At 30.6% G+C, this 18,871-nt stretch overlaps 2 protein-coding genes across 2 annotated transcripts; one reads left to right on the plus strand and one right to left on the minus strand.

Annotated features, from left to right (window-relative positions):
• Window positions 1–840: 840 nt before the first annotated feature.
• LOC136983268 (glutamate receptor ionotropic, delta-1-like) lies at window positions 841–10,138 on the minus strand. The gene is made up of 8 exons (XM_067279975.1): window positions 10,004–10,138; window positions 9,011–9,105; window positions 8,854–8,941; window positions 8,612–8,770; window positions 8,381–8,528; window positions 7,623–7,852; window positions 7,282–7,544; window positions 841–1,111 (listed from the first exon to the last, which is right to left on the minus strand). Exons 1-8 carry the CDS (start codon window positions 10,136–10,138, stop codon window positions 889–891), a joined length of 1,341 nt encoding a protein of 446 aa, XP_067136076.1. The 3' UTR covers window positions 841–888.
• A 5,773-nt stretch (window positions 10,139–15,911) lies between these two features.
• Window positions 15,912–17,198, plus strand: LOC136983269 (uncharacterized protein F54H12.2-like). The gene has a single exon (XM_067279976.1). It carries the CDS (start codon window positions 15,912–15,914, stop codon window positions 17,196–17,198), a length of 1,287 nt encoding a protein of 428 aa, XP_067136077.1.
• Window positions 17,199–18,871: the final 1,673 nt, after the last annotated feature.

Below are 18,871 nucleotides of genomic sequence, written 5' to 3' on the forward strand. Positions count from 1 at the left end.
TTTTACTTTCCTGGCTGTTATATGTAAAAGAGGGACAATATGGTGATTGGTCAAAAAAAGTGACCAATCACCATAGTGTCCGCCGAAATGTTTACAATTTTGGACTCAAAAGACTTTGAAACGTCGAAAAATGAAAAAAAAAAAAAAAAAAAAAATTCAGGAAATTTTCTGTTTGTATGTATATTACGTGTGTGGGGCAGTGGCGTAGCGTGGATGTCAGCCGCCCGGGGCGGAGGAAAATTTCGCCCCCTCTTAAATAAAATACGGGAATCCCTACAAGTCAGTACAGACGGTGTTGTCAGTCGCTACAATAAGCAAGATGTTATTATTATACATTCATTTAAAGAAAGGGGATTCCCCAGTTTTGTCACAGAATAAGTAATGAAAAATTCCGTGCTCATTTCAATCGGTCCGAATCGTAGGCGCGACAAAAATATGAAATGAAATGGTTCAAATTTTTACAAGATATTATTATTATTTATTGTGAAAAAATGCCGCCCCCTAAAAGTACTGCCCCGGGTGGGCCGCCCCTGCCTCCCCCACTATGCTACGCCACTGGTGTGGAGGGCACGATTTTGTTCGCCTCTTTGAAGCTTAATAACTGTTGGTGCTTTTTATCGAAAATTTCTGAAATTTTGCTGGGAGGTTTATGTATTGAGGGATTGATACTATTAAATTTGGGTCGAAAGATAAAGAGGATCGTGTGTCATATCTCGAGTAAGGTCTGACTTAATGACGATTTTACTCGTTATTAGCATTTACAAGTTTTTATAAAGCACATCCCTACCCTCAGAATTAAGTTTTTTGTCATTTTATAATTAAAAATATAACAAGTTCTTTTAAATAAAATATCGTAACAGATGGCGACAACAAATATTACTGGGAAAGTTAAGCAACTCTTTGCTGGAGTTTTTGTACAATAATTTCGCAGATAAGTGATAATGTGGAAATGATGTAGCCAGAAATTAGAAGAATAAATGGACCTAGTAAATCATAGGGAGTCAATGATCTAGTATTTTCAGTTTCTTGTACGTTTGAAAACGATCTTGATTTCGCTAATTCATCTCGCAGAAATTTCTGAGTGATACCAGCTTCACACAATTTGCGTAATCTGTATGAAATAAAATTTATTATTTAAAATTTTAGAACATACTTTCTAATACTTTAATTTGCTATTTGGAAAGAAAACCGCATAAGAATATTAATTGAGCTATTCATGAAAAAATTTTATTAAGTAGACGACCGTGCGTTATATTATTCAATAATTTATATATTGTATCCGCTTACTGTAATCACTTTCAATCTTAATTTTAAAATGGCAGATGGCATATTTACAATATATGTACAATAAAGAAAATACAAAAACATCTTCACTATTAATGCCTGCTGTTGGAAAGGGTGGAAATGAAGACATTTTTGTATCTGTATTTTATATATATATTCAATCATGCTTATACTCTCTAATTAATATTATCAATATTAATTAGAGAGTTATTTTTAAGCATGGCTGTAAATACTGGAAATCTTGATTTTGTTGATCTTTGCATTACAAATGAATTTAAAACAATTTAAAAAGTATATAAAACTTGAACATTTATTAATTATCGTTAAATTATTTTTTAACCTTTTATTGAACAACAATTAAATTATTAGTAAATCAGTGTTGTCTACGTGAAAAATTTGCATTACTGTTTTAGTAAGTTTTGTGTAACTGAAGTAAGAAATTCTAGCAATTTGTGAGGTCGGTCCCGCCGCAAGTCAGAGGAATTGCTTAGGTCAGGTTACCAAGAATTTAATGACACAAAAAGTGTTTAAGAATTAAATAGAAGAATAGCTGTTTTGAAGAAAAATATGCATTATGTACAGCAGGTAAGTGTCAAACTCCCCCCAAAAAACGCAGGAGAGTATTTTATAGAACTAGAAAATGTTGCCAAGCACATTTAGTACGAAAACTATATTTTTTGCATACTTAAATGAAACCTTCCTAATGCGATCAGGCATAATATTACTAATATTCCTACAATCGTGCAATGTTATTTTGTTCCACTCATCCTGTACATGTTTCCGTAATTGGTGGATGCTTTCAGAAGAAACTGCTTAATCAGACATGCGACATTTAAGAAGGGACTAGATGTGTTCAATCGGGTTGAGATCAGGCAATTGAGGCGGCCACTCAAGAAAGCTAATAGTTTGATCCCGAAGCCATGACATTGCTCTCCGGGGTGTATGTTTTAGATCATCTTGCTGATAAGTGAAAGAGCTCCTATCAATGTAGTAATAATCAAAAGATTGTAACAATTAATTGTCAAGTATCTTAGTGTAAATAACGCTATCTATTTTAATAGTTATAGAACATAGCATTCCAGGCCCAAAATAGGTAATATAGCCCGAGATCACAACATTACCACCACCAAACTTCAATGTCGCTCAGTTGTAGACTTCATCGATGTAGTCCATAGTCATTTTCGCCCCATCTGAAACAACTCTATTAATTTTAAATTCATCTGACCATACAAATCCTCTTCATATCTTCTAAGGTCCAATCTTTATAGCGTTTGGCAAAATTAAGATGTTTCTGTTTATGTAATTTGGCAACTTTAGGCTTCTTGGGCTTTCAAATTGTTACGTTTTAGGCATATGCGGATAATTGACGTATTCACTTCTATTCCTAAGCCATGTTTCAAGTTTCTCTTTACATGTAATGTATCTCAACGTCGACTTGTTATCAAACGTTTCTGTTTTGGCGCGTAACGTTTTCTTCCTGCCAGCTCTTAAATTTTCATGATTAGGTAGATTACTATTTTTGTTATAAATTCACTCGAACTTCTAATGCTGTTTTCTCAACAGAAAAACTTTTCTTCAACACACTACTTATGGAGCTTTTTCTCACTGGAAAGCTTTCATTCTTGAAGCGGTTTCATATGTTCAAGAGTTTATGGCTGTTAAGCACTGTATTCCGAAGAGCCTGTGGTTGGTCGCTAGGTGACCGAAGAGCCGGCCGTATAGAATGGCCAATGCGCACGCGGGGAAAGAATGTCTTCCGGAAGGACTTTTTAAGGGAAACTGGCCCCTATTCAGGCATCTTCGACGTGAAGAAAACCCGAAAAACTCCACGCTGCCAGCCCGTCCGAGCGCGGTGCGAACCCACGACCGAACTCCCAATGTTCAGGGTCTAATCCACTCAAGTACGGGGACGAAGACCGCTCGGCCACTGGAATGCTTTTTCATGACGACACATATCAAGCAGCAACTCATTTGCATATTTATACGCTAATATCTCGTTAATATGCACGAAATTACATTGTTTAACGTTGATGTTATAACAAATTAATTTATGCATCAAAATCTTCCCAAGCAACAAGCACAACTTGTGCACCATAGATATTTTAAAAATATGAAAATTATTTTCATTTTTTGCCATTACGTGAATATTGTCTTACAGCTGGTTTATTTATTTTTTCCTCTTACTTTCGCATATCGAGTAGTTTTTGCTATTTTTCTATAGTACATATGAACTTTGGGAGGATTTTGACGCTTACTGTAGAATCAAGTGAGCCTATGAACCACAAAAACGTATAACATATACTTCAGTTAAAGTGGTAGTTACTTGTTTATCCAACGTTGGTAATCAGAACCTATTAATCGTGTTGAAATAATAAATATAATAGAGAAAGAGGTGCGAGAAAGCTTTCCTGGGAAGACAGATCCATCACCAGACGGCCCCGTAAACTTTTGTTGACAGTTGGAAAATCTAATAAGAAAGAAAGATAAATGGAATGCCACCAACGAGGGTTTGTGAGAAGTGTCAAAGAGGTGGATCTTTGGAAAAAAACATGAATCAGATGAAGAGAAAGAAGGGAATTGCAACAAGCTTTCATATTAAGATTTACATTTAAGTTCCAGAATTTTCTCTTCTCTCGCTCTTACTTCGAAATCAGTCCTGAGAGTTTTAAGTTCAAGTAATCGATTACACGAAATGGGTTTCCTTTTTCAGTGATTACATCAACTCTTTTCACCACTCGCTAAACCTCCCAGCATAAAACATGGACATCTTGTCACTTAGTTCAATCACTAGAGAAAAGAAAATTAAAATGATTTTCAAATCCAGATCCCACTGATAATAAAACTTTGTATCAAAAGAAACGTTCGGAATGTTTCTTTTGAGACTCCAATGAACTCAGGTATTTATGTTTGGAAGTATCTAGATCCATCCTCTCTCTCTCCCGATCTACAAATGAGCTATGTAATGATGGTCGCTGAAACAAATTGCTTCGTTTAGAAATTTGTGGTATAGACAATATAAAGAGTTAAATTTATAATGTATAATTAAAAAAAGAAATTTGAGCTCCTGTCTTCTTCTCTCTGACTGTCATACATTTTCCCATGAAAATAGGTTAAAACTCCACATATACAGGGTGTATTTTTATCTTGAAACAATGAAATAACTTAATTGGATCTCATTATTTTGGGAAAAGGTACAGACAACAGTTGTAGGGTTTCGATGGTCACCGGCAATGGAGAGTGGAAAATTTCACAACTGGATACCTTTGACCTTATGGTCTAGGTGAAAGATCAAGATTATTTTAAGATTTAAATTATAAGCTATTTGTAATGGGAAACCATACTTTTTATTACTGGAATAGGCAGGGAGGTAAAAATTACATTTTTCATGACCTTATTACTTTGAATTTTAAAAGCATTCACCACTTTTAGCACTACCCAGGAGTAACAGTGTGGACATAGTGGTTTTCTGCTTCCTTTGAGAAGATTATTTTCAGCGTGTCCCCTTGCCTCTCACTATCATAATGCTTGTTTTCGATGAGTCACTTTACTTTTCACCATTGCTTGAGAAGTTGCTTTCGAGGAAAATTTTATAAGAAATGTTCAAAATGATGCCCTTCCACTTTGATGCATTTGTTGAGCAGCGCTTAAAATTATCACGCTTGAGATGACCTTCAAAGGTCAAATTTGGAGTAGTGAAGGTCATGACTGATTGTGAAATTTCCTGCTCTTTCCATGTAAATGTAACTTTTACCTCCCTGCCTATTCCAGTAACAAAAAGTATGGTTTCCCATTAGAAAAAGCTTGTAATTTAAATCTTAAAAATAATCTTGATCTTTAACCTAGACCATAAGGTGAAAGGTATATCCGTTGTGAAATTTCCTGCTCTTTCCATTGCTGGGGTCAAAAATATGTGTTCCCATTGAAAAAACAGACTTGACCTTCAAATGACCTTGAAGGTCAAGGTCACATCCACGGTCACCAATTGATTGGCCCTTCGAAACCCTACAACTTTTGTTTATATACCTTTTTCCCAAAATAATGAGATCCAATTAAGTTATTTTATTGTCTCAAGATGAAAAATACACCCTGTATATATATAGCTCCAATTTGTCACTTATTTGGAAAAAAATTTGACTGTTTTCAATTTTAGTCTACCTAATGCAACGCGTTAACTGAACTTCGTATATTGGAATCACAAATTGAAACTATTATATTGAGAGCAAATAACAGTTAAGGAATACATGTGTAAAACATTCAGTGCAAGTAAAATTGCTGGAATTTGTGAATGATATGAATTGCCAATAATTTGAACTTAATAAACATTTTTTCGATCCTGTAATGTTTTCTGATAAAGAAAATCATCGATAAATTTACGGATACTAGAAAGTGGTCAAAAAATTATAGACAATATGGCAAAATAAATATTCCTCGTTTGTTCTCCGTGCAAGTTAAAACTGTGAAAATTTTTTAGCTTTTTTAGCGGATGATTTCGCAGTACGAAGTTTGAGAAACTGTATCAAAATTAATAGTAACAAAAAGTTTAATATTATATTATGTTTGTTTGTACATTTGTAGCTTTACGTGAACAGTTTTTTAGAACGTGAAATGAAGTTTACAACATGCAGTTTAAGTGTTGGCGAGGAAGGAGAAGATTTCAAGGTGTCGATGCTTGCTAAGTCAAAGAAAATTGTAATTAATTGAGGCGAAGCATTAGCAAAGACATCTATGTAGCTTTTTTGTTTTTTTTTTATCAAGAAGCACTTTTAATGAAGTAAAACAAACAGCTGAAACTTGAAATTGATACCCCACGTTCCTAAACTGAATGTATTGTTTAAAGCGCTTTAAACCGAAACTGATCTTTTTGTTGCTCGGTTTTGGAATAGTTTATTGAGACCTGTCGAAAGATGATTTCAAATAAATTAAATTTATGAATATAGTTTAATAAGAAAATATAACAACAATTTTTTGCTATTTGAAACGTTGGGTATGATTAGTACAGTCAGTCAAAATAGGAATCCTCCTTCACTGATTTGTAAATGGCCAAATAGAGAAGTGTTGCATCTTCTAATTTGTTCTTTTTATTTAAAATTATATAAATTTGAATAAAACTTCGATAAAAATTCAGTTATCCTTTTCACCTTCCCCACTTTTTATCCTAGGTGAATGTTAAAATCGGTACTAAATTGATACTAAAAACACTTAAAACCATTAATTTATGATATTTTCTCTGTTTTTCTCATACGAGAATAGGATAACTACGAATTTTTATCGAAGTTTTATCTAAATTTATATATTTTTAATATAATTTTAAATAGTTCAACCCGACTTCGGTAAATTGGTAAATACAAAAAGTTAAGAATAATTTTTCTTAATCTTTTAAAGTGATTACTATAAGCTGATAGTACCGTGCTTCAATTATTGTATTCAGCATTTTAATTAAAAATTAAGTAAAAAGTTGTTAATTTAAATATTACACATTAAAAATTACTGAATTCTTTCAAGATCTCAGTTATTTATGGAATACAGGCAGTCCTCTACTTACGAACATTCGACTTACGAACTTTCGAAGTTACGAACAAAGCCGACAGATGGTAGGTAAAAGTGCAGTTGGTTATATTTTATGTATAGTCAAGTTTCTTTTTGAAGTTTTACGTTAAAACATTTACAGTACATACATAAAACAACTACAAATGTACATAAATGGGTAATTTTAATAAATAATGTACTGTACATGTGATTGATTTGAATTTATACTTCCCTTTAACTATCTTAATTCAACATTATTCAAGTAGCCTAAACATTACATAATTGTAAAAGCAACGTTGTATTTGAGTTTTTGCGCCAAACATGGTCTTTTCGAGTTACGAACTTTTCGACTTGCGAACGACTGCTACGAACGGATTAAGTTCATAAGTAGACGACTTACTGTATAAGAAAAACTACTTGAATAATTATTTGAAAATATAACAAACATTAAATAATTTTGAATTTACTTGCATTTTGTTTATTTCAGGCAAAAACGAAACTCCTTTGGCAAATCCAAAAGCAGAAGTAAAAGAGAAAAGGGCATCTCTTGATATGATAACATTAGGTTTTTTTAAAGCATTTGCAGTTTGAAGAATAACAAGTTTCTCTTCAATAAAAGCAAAATTTTCTCTTTCAAAGATTCTTGTAATTCCTTCTTCATATGATATAACCAAATTTGATTCATTTTTCTTCATTTCTGCATACAAATATTCTGCTACTCTGTCTTTTGTTTTCTACATTAAAAGTATTGTTAGAAACTAACTTTTTAAACGAATTACAAGAAATAAATAATATGTATAAACCGAATATACCATGAAACCCTCTTCGACTCCACTTGATTTCAAAGTTCCAATTTTATATCTTCCATTTTTAACTTCAAACATTAATTCTTTAAATGTCGTTGGGACAAATTCATATTCAGGTATTGATAAAAATGAAAACATGGTGCCAGAATATCCATTACAAATAACAATTACAGCTAGCAACCAAAATATTATTATAAAACGTAAACTGTATCGCTTAATATTGTTGAAGTCTCCACCTACAATTTAATTAATAAGTAATTGTACTGATTTAGCACTCAATTTTGCGATTTATTTTATACGTAAAATATAAATAATTTATTATATAGTATCTTAATATAAAAAATACTTTTCAAAGCTATTTACTAGATATTAGAATATTATTCTATAATATTATATACTATATAAATTGTCATTTAATATACAGGGTGGGCCAACGAAAACGAAACGGCAGTGTTCGCGTTCGTCCAAGCAAATCGCTCAGACAGGTCGATTTTATTCTCGAGGGGACATCTTATGCAATAAAGTTTTTGCGATTCTGAATATTAACTAAACAAACATTTTTTTCGAAATAAATGTTTGTTTAGTTAATACAAAATAGATGAGTTTTTAAAATTTTTTGTTGTCTGTTGTATTCAGAATCGCAAAAACTTTATTGCAAAAGATGTCCCCTCGAGAATAAAATTGACCTGTCCGAGCGATTTGCTTGGACGAACACGAACACTCTGCCGTTTCATTTTCGTTGGCCCACCCTGTATAAATTATACCTTTTAATAATAAGCTCCCAAAAAGAAACCAATATATTCCATTTAAAGACCATTCTTTTTCATTCTCATGACAAAAAGAAAACTTTCTTTTCAGCAAGTACATAATTACTCCAGTAACAATAACAGAAACAAAAATAGAAGCCCACATCTATATTAAATTTATAATAAGCAAAGAATTTAATTATCAGATAAAAATTAAATTTAAATATATTCTTTTAATAATAAATTCACCTCTTTTGTGTACGGTCTAAATAAAACATTTAATAGTAATTTCCTTTTTGGTGCTCTAGTAATAAATATTACTTCAGCAAACCTATGAGCTGTTCCAAACTCAAAGATGAATGATTCTTCATAAGTCATAAAGAATGATGGCAAACCCAGATGAACATCCTAAAAAAATATATTATTATTATTATATTCTTAAAATCATTAATAGTATTAATTTAAAATAATTGAATTTGCTATTATTTAACCTTTGTTTGAATTCGACCTAATAAACCTTTGCCGGAAGTTTTATCAGAGTAACCATAATCGTTCTCAATTGGTTTCTTTAACACATACCTTATTGAAAGAATAATTATTTAAATATTTTAAATAACACGAATATGTAAAAAGTTTTAAAAAATTTACTTGAAATTTAATCTTTCGCAGAACACTTTTACAATTTCATATTCAATACCGCCGATAACTTCACCTTTTGAATTAAATATAATATAAGGTGGACACTTGAACAAAATAAAATATTTCAGTAAATATTAAACAGAAAGAATAAAATGTATAAAATACAAAATATTAATATGAAAAATTTTAAATACATTTACTCCAGTAAAGTAGAATGTTCCATCTAATAAAAATAATTATAATTAGTTAATTAATTAAAGAATAATTTACAATTGCTATAATTTAGTAACTATTAAAATTTTAAAAATATATTTTATTTTTATAATATGGAAACATTAATCCGCGTGATTTAAGGAATGTAAAGGTCGCCTTTGGCGGCCTGAGTCAAAGAAACCGCCCGACTGAGGTAATTGCTCCCACCTTGGGTCGGGGCCATAAACGGCCGGAAGGATCAAAGGTGTAGCGTCTCCACTTAAGGGTCAATGTGTTGGCCACGTGCCGGCCAGCTTAGGAAAATAAATATAAATAAAGCGCGGACGCAAATGTGAGCTACGTCGGCGGGAAATAGGGCGGACGTCTTGGAAGGCTCTAAGAAAGGGGAAGCACTGATTGGTCGCAGGAAGGAGTAGCAGAATCCCTTAAATTGGAAGGGTGGCAAAAAAACGGGGAGAAAGGGCGAGGGACCTGATACGTGGCGGTCTCTAACACCAGGCAGACCTTTGAGGCGGAAGAGAGAGTGTTCTCCTCTTGGGAAGTCCTCTAGAGAAAGGTTGTCGTAGAGACGGACGGCCACGAGGTCAAGCCATCTCCGGAAAGGTGACTCGTGTTCCCCGGCCAGCTAAGTCGACGTGCGGCATCTCAGTTTCGGTACATTAGCATACGTAATGTTATTGCATAGTGTACATCTTTGTAAATATTTGTAAATAAACTGTATATAACTAATTATCGAGTGTGGAGGTGTGACTTTCAACGGACCATCAAACGGACAATCTCGAGGCGTACAGAACGACTCGGGACGGAACATTTGTAAAGATCACGTGACGAGTAAGAAGAATCTTCACTGGCGCAGTCGACAGGATATTCTTGCAAATCTTCAGGAGATTCTCGCAAGACGACAGGAAAGTACTGAGCCCACATTCGAGATTTGGATACTTACGGAAGGAAGAGTAGCCGGAAGTCAAGGCGGAACAGAACTTAACACTGGTAAGTTGTTCTTGATTATTTGTATTCAGAATGCCGGGACGCGGAAGGACTCAAGGGTCAAAAAGGGGTATGCCATGAGTAGTAGTGATTTGAGTAGCACTGATCACAAAATTAATTTTCTAATTAAAATAAAATTAATTTAATTTAAATTTGTAATAATAAGACAAAGTTTCTGTATTAATTATTTTATATAAGATATATGATTGGTCGGTTTTTGATATAAATTGAGTTTTAAGGAAAGTTAGAATTTATTTTTAATACCAAGATTAAAAATTGCAATCATGGAGAGATATGGTTTTATTATTACTTACGACGGTGATAGAAATTATTCTGTTTCTCCTCGTTTGTACAAGTCAATAGATACGTGTATTGCTGCGGTAAATAATTTTTTTTTCGATATTCCTGATAATCTCCCTATTGTTTTACGTTATTTTAAAGTTAATGATGAAATATGGAAAGGAAATGGAAAATTCGGTTTTATAATTGTTGACGAGAATGGAAGAATTTATGAAGTTAGTAATAAATTATATTATTCGTTCGAGAAATGTTCAGAAGTTATGAAAGAAATTTATATAGAAAGGAACAAAAAGAATATATTAATATTTAGGGAGATAATTTGTGGATCAAAGCATTATAAATTTACTAAAGCTTATAAGTTTGATTAATATGTATTTCAAACATCCTAGTAACTGTATAATCGTTGGACCTTCTCAATGCGGAAAGACAACATTAGTGAGAAAAATTATTCGTAACAAAATTTATGAAAATACATTAAAAAAGATTCTATGGTGTTATTCCGTATATTTACCGTTTTTTCACGAGGAAAAAGATGTTACATTCATGTATGGCTTACCTGAATCCGTGCAAGGATGGGATTTAATAATAATTGATGATTTGATGCATGAACTCAGTTCAAAAACTGCATTTTTGTTTACAACAGAGTCTCATCATTATAATGTAAGCGTGATCGTGATAATGCAAAATTTGTTTCCAAAAAATAGAATTATGAGAGATATAACTTTAAACACGCATTATTTGATATTATTTAAAAATAATCGCGATGAAAGTCAAGTAAGTTGTTTGGGACGGCAAGCTTTTGCTGGTAAATGTGATTTTTTTATGGATGCATATAAAAAAGCGACAGAAAAGGAATTCGGTTATTTGTTATTAGATTTTCATCCTAAAACGAATAAGAAATTTTCTGTGAGAGATTCGTGTTTTCCTGACGAACAAGGTATTTTTTGGATATACTTACCAATAAAATGAAGAACGTAAAGAAAAATTATCATATGTTAGCACTTTTGTCTAAGACTACTCCTTCTCAACGAAAAGCAATATTGAAAGAAGCTACTCCGGATCAAATTAAAGTTTTGTGTGAAATATGCGATAATTTGCGGAGAGGAAATATACCTGCCGATGTTCGTAAATTACAAAAATATAAAAAAATTATCAGGAAATTAAGTGAAAAAAATGTTCCTTTAAATACTAAGAAAAAAATTTTAGTTAATCAATCTGGTGGATTCCTTCCTCTTCTACTGGCTCCGTTATTGTCTATGGCAGGTGGACTAATTGGTAAAGTAATAGGAAAAAGAATCTAATGGCGAAACAAATGGCTCTTGTCCCTCCTGAACTGTTGTCAGCATATCGAAAACCTGAAATAAGAATTGGTAATAATATCGAAGAATTACTTGAGACTGGTGATTTATCTGATGATAGTAAAGTCAAATTATTAAGTCAATTAATTTCGAGATATCAGAGAACAGTTCATGCGCCAAAAGAACCTGTTAGAGTATCTGTTGTATCCGACAAAATCGAAGAAACGGAATCTCAACCCGAAGAAAAAGCTGTCGATGATGCATTTATTAAACAAATAATTTTATCTGTACCGCAATTATATCAAAAATATATACCACATTTAATTGATAAGTTGAATCAAAGTCATTACGGATGGAATTCTAAAGGTGAATTAACAACCGATGGGAAACCTATTTTTGGAAGTCATATAGTAGACTTAATTTCGTATGTAATGAGAAATAGAAAAACCGCATTAGTTCCTGTTGGTTTTAACGAATTTTGGGACGGTTTAAAGAAAATAAACATTCCTAAAGAGTGGATTGGAAACAAAAGTTTGACAACATTAGCCGAAAAAACACAGTATCAACCAGCATCAGTCGAGACTCCCGAAGAAATTTTCTCTCCAAGACTATTTCACCAGTGGAAAAAATCTAAGAGGAAGAGGAAGAATAATTCCGAATGGAAAAACTTTTAAAATCGATATACTATAATCCTAAATCTCCAGCATCTTTTGGTGGTGTAAGTAAATTAGTTAAAGAATCTAATTTACCACAATCTGTTGTTAAAAAATGGCTATCTTCTCAACTGACTTATACACTTCATAAACCTGTAAGAATTAAATATTCGCGAAGAAAAACTAAAAGTTTTTATCCTAATGACTTATGGCAAGCCGATTTAATTGTATTAAAACAATTTTCTAGATTTAATAATGGAGTAAAATACTTACTAACTGTAATCGATGTATTTACTAAGTATTGCTATGTAGAACCAATAAAAGATAAAAAACCTCAGTCAGTTTTTAAAGCTTTCAAAATCATTTTTAGAAAAAACATTCCAAAAAATTTACAAACTGATAAAGGAAAAGAATTTTATAATAGATTAGTAAAAAATCTTTTTAAAAAATTTAAAATTAATCATTATTCTACTCATTCTGATACAAAAGCAGCTGTTGTCGAAAGATTAAATAAAACTCTGCGGAATAAAATATATAGATTATTTACGTATCGTAAGTCTTTTAAATATATCGATAAATTATCTGATATTGTAAAAAGTTACAATAATAGTTTTCATAGAAGTATCGGTATGTCTCCGTCAGAAGTTACCCCTCTACATCATAGCATGATTTTCGAAAAGTTGTATGGTATAAAAGGAGGGAATACATTTAAATTTAATATTGGTGATTTTGTTCGAATCTCGAAAATACGTAAAACATTTAGTCGAGGATATCTACCAGGTTGGACAAAAGAAATATTTGTTATTCACGATCGTTTTTCATCTCATCCTCCGACGTACATATTGAAAGATTTAAATAATGAAATTTTAGAAGGAAAATTTTATACAGAAGAATTACAGAAGGTGACAAAATGATGCAGTCTGACTTTTTTGTAACTCTGATAAGCAATGCTAGCATGGATTTATTTCCTGAAAATAAGCAGTCTAATTTCACTGTGAAAATGAGTCCGGCTATTGATTTACATGGAAAATGGGTAGTCGGTCTGAGCGAAGTTATTATTCCTAGAAACTGGTTTAACATATCTAATCATAACAATGATTATACTATTACTAAGCATAAAATTAGAAGAGAAAAAATAGAAGATAAAACATATACGATTCCACTAACTACAGCTAAAGAAAATGAAGGAAAGACGCTTTTCGATTGGATAAACAATAATATAGTTTCCTTAACTGGCTCTAACTCGGTAGAATTCGTTTTAGACAAGGATTATAAAGATGTAAAAATAAATGTGAAGGAGGGATTCGAGTTGCATGTTACAAAAGACAGTGCTCACAAATTACTTTATTTATTAAATTTTCCACTGAAAGAAATTATATTTAAACAAGACACTTCAAATTTAATATTGCGGACTGGGTCTAAGGAATATCTATCAAATCCCGTATTTTACAAGGATCAATTTATAATTTTAATAGAAAGAAATAAAAAAGTTGTTGAAGAAATCGATGTAGAAGAAAAAATTTTTATTCCTATTGGATTATATTCATCAGCTGAAAAATTTCTCGGAATTTTTAAATATATTAAATTAGGATTACTGCCTAATAACAAAATCATTTTAAAAGTTCCTAAAAATATAACGATTGAATTTGGAAACGAATTAAAGGATTTATTAGGATTTAAAACACAGAAATTTTCAGCAGGCGAATATGTAAGTGAATATCCACTTGAATTGTCTGCAGGAATTTCAGAAATTTTTATTTATTCAAATATTGTTGCTTCTCATCATGTGGGGGATATAACAGCTCCTCTTCTAAGAGTTATACCAGTTATGGGAGAAAAGACCGATCAAATAGTTAAAGTTTATCCCTCACCTTTATATTTTCCTTTGAAAAAAAATTATATTGATACTATTGAAATCGAGTTGAGAACTGCCGGTGGAAAAGAAATTGTCTTTTTTGGAGGAAAAACATTATTAGTTCTATCTTTTAAGCAGTTATAAATAGTGCTTAGTCTTATTTGTTAATATTAGTTCATGTTTGAAAGTACAAAATGAAGCTCGATCCTAAAGATTGTATAAATTATTACTGTAATCAGGCGGGAGGAACGATATACAGACCTGAGTTACGATTTCCTCTCACACGACAATTAGGAACAGGGAATTATTTTGCGGGACAGCAAATACAACGAGGATATGGATTTTTTGGAGATTTATTTCGTAAATCAATTCCTATTCTTAGTAAAGTAGGAAAATATCTAGGACGAAAAGCATTAACCCTTAGCCTGCCGTTTGCCACGCCCCCTTATTTTGTAAAACGGCCAAGGTCAAAATAGGTGAATCAGGCAATATTATTTTAAAAATTCACTAAAAATTAAATTATTATTTTATTCATATGAAAAAAATCACATATATTTATCAATATAGTTAGTTTTAAATACGACACATTTCGATAATGTTTGTTTGAAAAATTTATGAGAAAAAAATATATATATATGATAACTGACATTCAGACTTGAAAATTTGTTACTATTTGTCAAAATTAACATTGTCTGGTTACTTCATTCTTATTGTCACTAAGCCAATACGATGTACAATATTGTTCTGTACAATTTGATATAACATTTATGCATGTACGTTTATTCATTGTGAAATAATCGCACATTATATCAAACATTTGTTTGAAATCTGAACTTTATTCTGCTTTCAACTAATATAATGAACTAATATACTTTATTCATTTTATATCAAACAAGATTATTTATTTTCGTAATAAACATATGATTACCAGTAGCAATAGATGTAACATTTGCTGATATTTTAGATTTAAAAAATAATTAAAAATAAAAAATTAAAAAAATATATAAAATATCGGAACTGAAGGTCATAACTTGAATATTTATGATGCATTAACATATTATAGCCGAATAAACTTATTATAGCATTAATGAACTTATTATAGTAATATTATTGCATGAATATGCTAAAAATAAAATAAAAAATTATCAGAAAATGAAAAATTAAGGAAAAAACATTGATAATTAAAATTTTTTACATCGACAAAACACCACCTGGACAAAAATATGTGAAACAGACGATAAACAAGACGATACCGTCAAGTGCTGACATCTGTTGTCGATAAATTTTATAAAAATCGATTTTTAACAGGGTAACGATGAATCGGTACCCTGGCCGTTTTGCGAAACGGTTAGGGTAACGATAGATCGGTACCCTGGCCGGGAAAGGGTTAAACTTTGCATCAAATGTTGGATCGGATGTAATTAGCGGGAAATCATTCAAAGAATCTACAAAATCACATTTAAAAGATATTGGTTCTGAAATAAAAGATGATGTAATTAAAAAAGTACAAGGCGGATCTGGTATAAAAAGAAAACGAACGAAAAGATTAATTCAGTCGCAGAATAAAAGGCGAAAACTAAAAGATATATTTACTGAGTGAGAAAATGGATCCACACTCTTGTCCATGCACCAAAAGTGAGTTGGATTTATTCAGTACAGTTTCAACTCAATTAGCTATTGACAATACATCAGAAGTTATAGTACATCCTGTCGCAACAATTTCGGATAGTCGAGCACCAATTGAATTTTATGTATCCGGTTCTGGTGAAAATTATATCGATCTACATTCAATTTATCTACATGTTCAAGCAAAAATTGTAAAGAAAAATGGAACAGATACTGCTGTAGATGAAAAAGTTGCTCCTGTCAATTATTTTTTAAATAGTTTGTTCTCTCAATGCAGTGTTTTTCTAAACGACAAACAAGTAATTTCACAGGTTAATTATCCCTACAGAGCAATTTTGGAGGCCTTATTATTTTACTCAAAAGAAGCACAAGAATCCTTTTTAACGAGTGCATTATTTTTTAAAGATACTGCACAACATATGGATTCCATAGAAAATAATGAAGGAATGGCTAAAAGATTTAATATTGGTAAACAAAGTAGACTAATAGATTTAGTTGGACGACTTCATATTGATTTATCACATCAACCTAAACTGTTAATTAATAATGTTGATTTACGAATTAAATTAGAAAGATCAAAAGATAATTTTGCATTAATGGCAAATAATGATGATTATAAAGTCATTATTAAAAATGCATCTCTAAAAATTAATAAAGTAGATGTTAGTTCATCAGTTCAAATTGGAATAGAAAAAGCATTGCAAACAGGTATTATAAAAATGCCATTCCGCAGAACAGATATTAAAGTTTTTACTTTAAGTAGTGGAATTCAGTCTACAAATATATCAAATGCTGTTATCGGTCAGTTACCTTATAGAATTACAATTGGTTTGGTTTCAAATTCGGCATTTAATGGAAATGTAAAATACAATCCTTTTAATTTTAAAAATTACCATTTAAATTATATATGTTTATTAAAAGACAATCAAATGATTCCCCCAAAACCATATACTCCTGATTATACAAATAAAATATATGCAAGAAATTTTATATCATTATTTGAAGATATAGGATGCATTAACCATCATAAATTTACAAATATATCTTACGACGATTATAAAGATGGCTATACTTTATATTGTTTCGATCTTACTCCCGATCATTCTGCATCAGAATCGCATATAAGTGTTAATCAACAAGGAAATATCTCAATTGAATTAAAATTTTCAACTGCAATATTAGAAACGGTGAATGTTATTTGTTTGCTGGAATATAATAATACTCTAGAAATTGATCACTCAAGAACTGTGTTTGTGGACTATTAATGAATACCATTACTTTATGGAGACTGGCTTCAAGTGATTCAAAAATAAAAAGGACTTTCGGAGGTGTTTTTGCATCTGATGACTTACCCGTTCACATTGCTAATCGTAAATCGTTTATAATTAATTTAGATGAGAAAAATAAGCCTGGGAGTCATTGGGTATCTGTGTTCTTTACCGAAAAAACTTGTTTTTACTATGATAGCTATGGAATGAAACCGACAAAAACGAAAATTATAAAATTTATAAAACAAAATTCTAAAAATTGTTGCTGGAATAATATAGTTCATCAGAGTTTATATTCAACAACTTGCGGATATTTCTGTTTGTATTTTCTATATAAAATGAATAGAAATCAATGTTTAAAAGAATTAAGTACAACTGACAAATTTTATAACGATGAATTTGTAAAGAAATTTGTTAAAAATCATTTTTACTTAGCACATCCGAGTGCAATAATGTATAATCAATGTTGTACTTCAATGAAAAATAATAAAACTATTTAAATATAAACTTCTTTTTATTCTTTCAAAAAAAAAAAAAAAAAAAAACATAATATTAACACACAAGATAATAATAATATTTTATCATTCTCATTAATTTAAAAAAATACATAATATTAAAACACAAGATGATGATGATAATATTTTATCATTCTCATTCATTAAAAAAATTACATAATATTAAAACACAAGATAATATTTTCTTCTCTAAGTCTGTATAAAATAAAAAACTTTAATTAATAATAATAATATTATTTTATCATTCTCATTCATTAGTAAAAAAAATTACCTGTTAAAAATGTTAGCAATAACAATAATTATATACCTATACAAATTTAAAAAAAAAATGTAATCATATTTACTAATTTTTATATAATAATAATTAAAAATATATTTACCGTGTTGATCCATATAAAATTTATAAGAGAAGACATCACAAAGAGAGCAGTGAGCAACAAAATTGCTATGATGTGGACACGGTATGCTAATTTTCGAGGATTTAGGAATTCCCAATTTTTCGAGGTCGTATGACGAAATTTTTATGTTGTATTTTTCTTCAGTTAGGCTTAAAAAATTAAACTCGATTTGGCCCCCCTTATAATAAATTATATCATATTTTTTATATAATTTATATAAAATTTCGCATACTTTACAATAACATTCCCAATAACCAAAATTATGTTTTTTATATGCCAAATATAGTCCATGCAAAAAATTTCCAAATTTCACAGATTTTTTATCTCTTAATGATAAATCATTAAAATTAATAAATTCATTGTAAAAATCTATTTTTCCGAAATTGTTTCCATGTCTTGCTACAAATCCGATTTGCCTGCATAAAGTGTTAAACGGGAGATTTTCATCTCGAATTGTAAATGCCTCGAAGTCAATGATAACTCCTATATTAGAAACTATATTATAATACACAGTATTAATTTTAATAAAAAAAAAATAATTTTAACACCTACCATTCCAGTATTTTTGAGTGTTGAAATCTAATTTATATTAAAATATATCAATTAAATAGAGACATATACAAAAAAAACTATATATTATAAATTATTATAATACTCACCACAGGAGAATTCTGAGATAGTAGAATCTACATCAAGATATTTATTAAAAAAAAATCAAGTATAGATATAAAAGAAAATATACTTACAACTCATCTTA

This window comes from Centruroides vittatus, unplaced genomic scaffold, assembly GCF_030686945.1.
Source record: "Centruroides vittatus isolate TY-2023 unplaced genomic scaffold, ASM3068694v2 contig_879, whole genome shotgun sequence".
NCBI classification, from domain to species: domain Eukaryota; kingdom Metazoa; phylum Arthropoda; class Arachnida; order Scorpiones; family Buthidae; genus Centruroides; species Centruroides vittatus.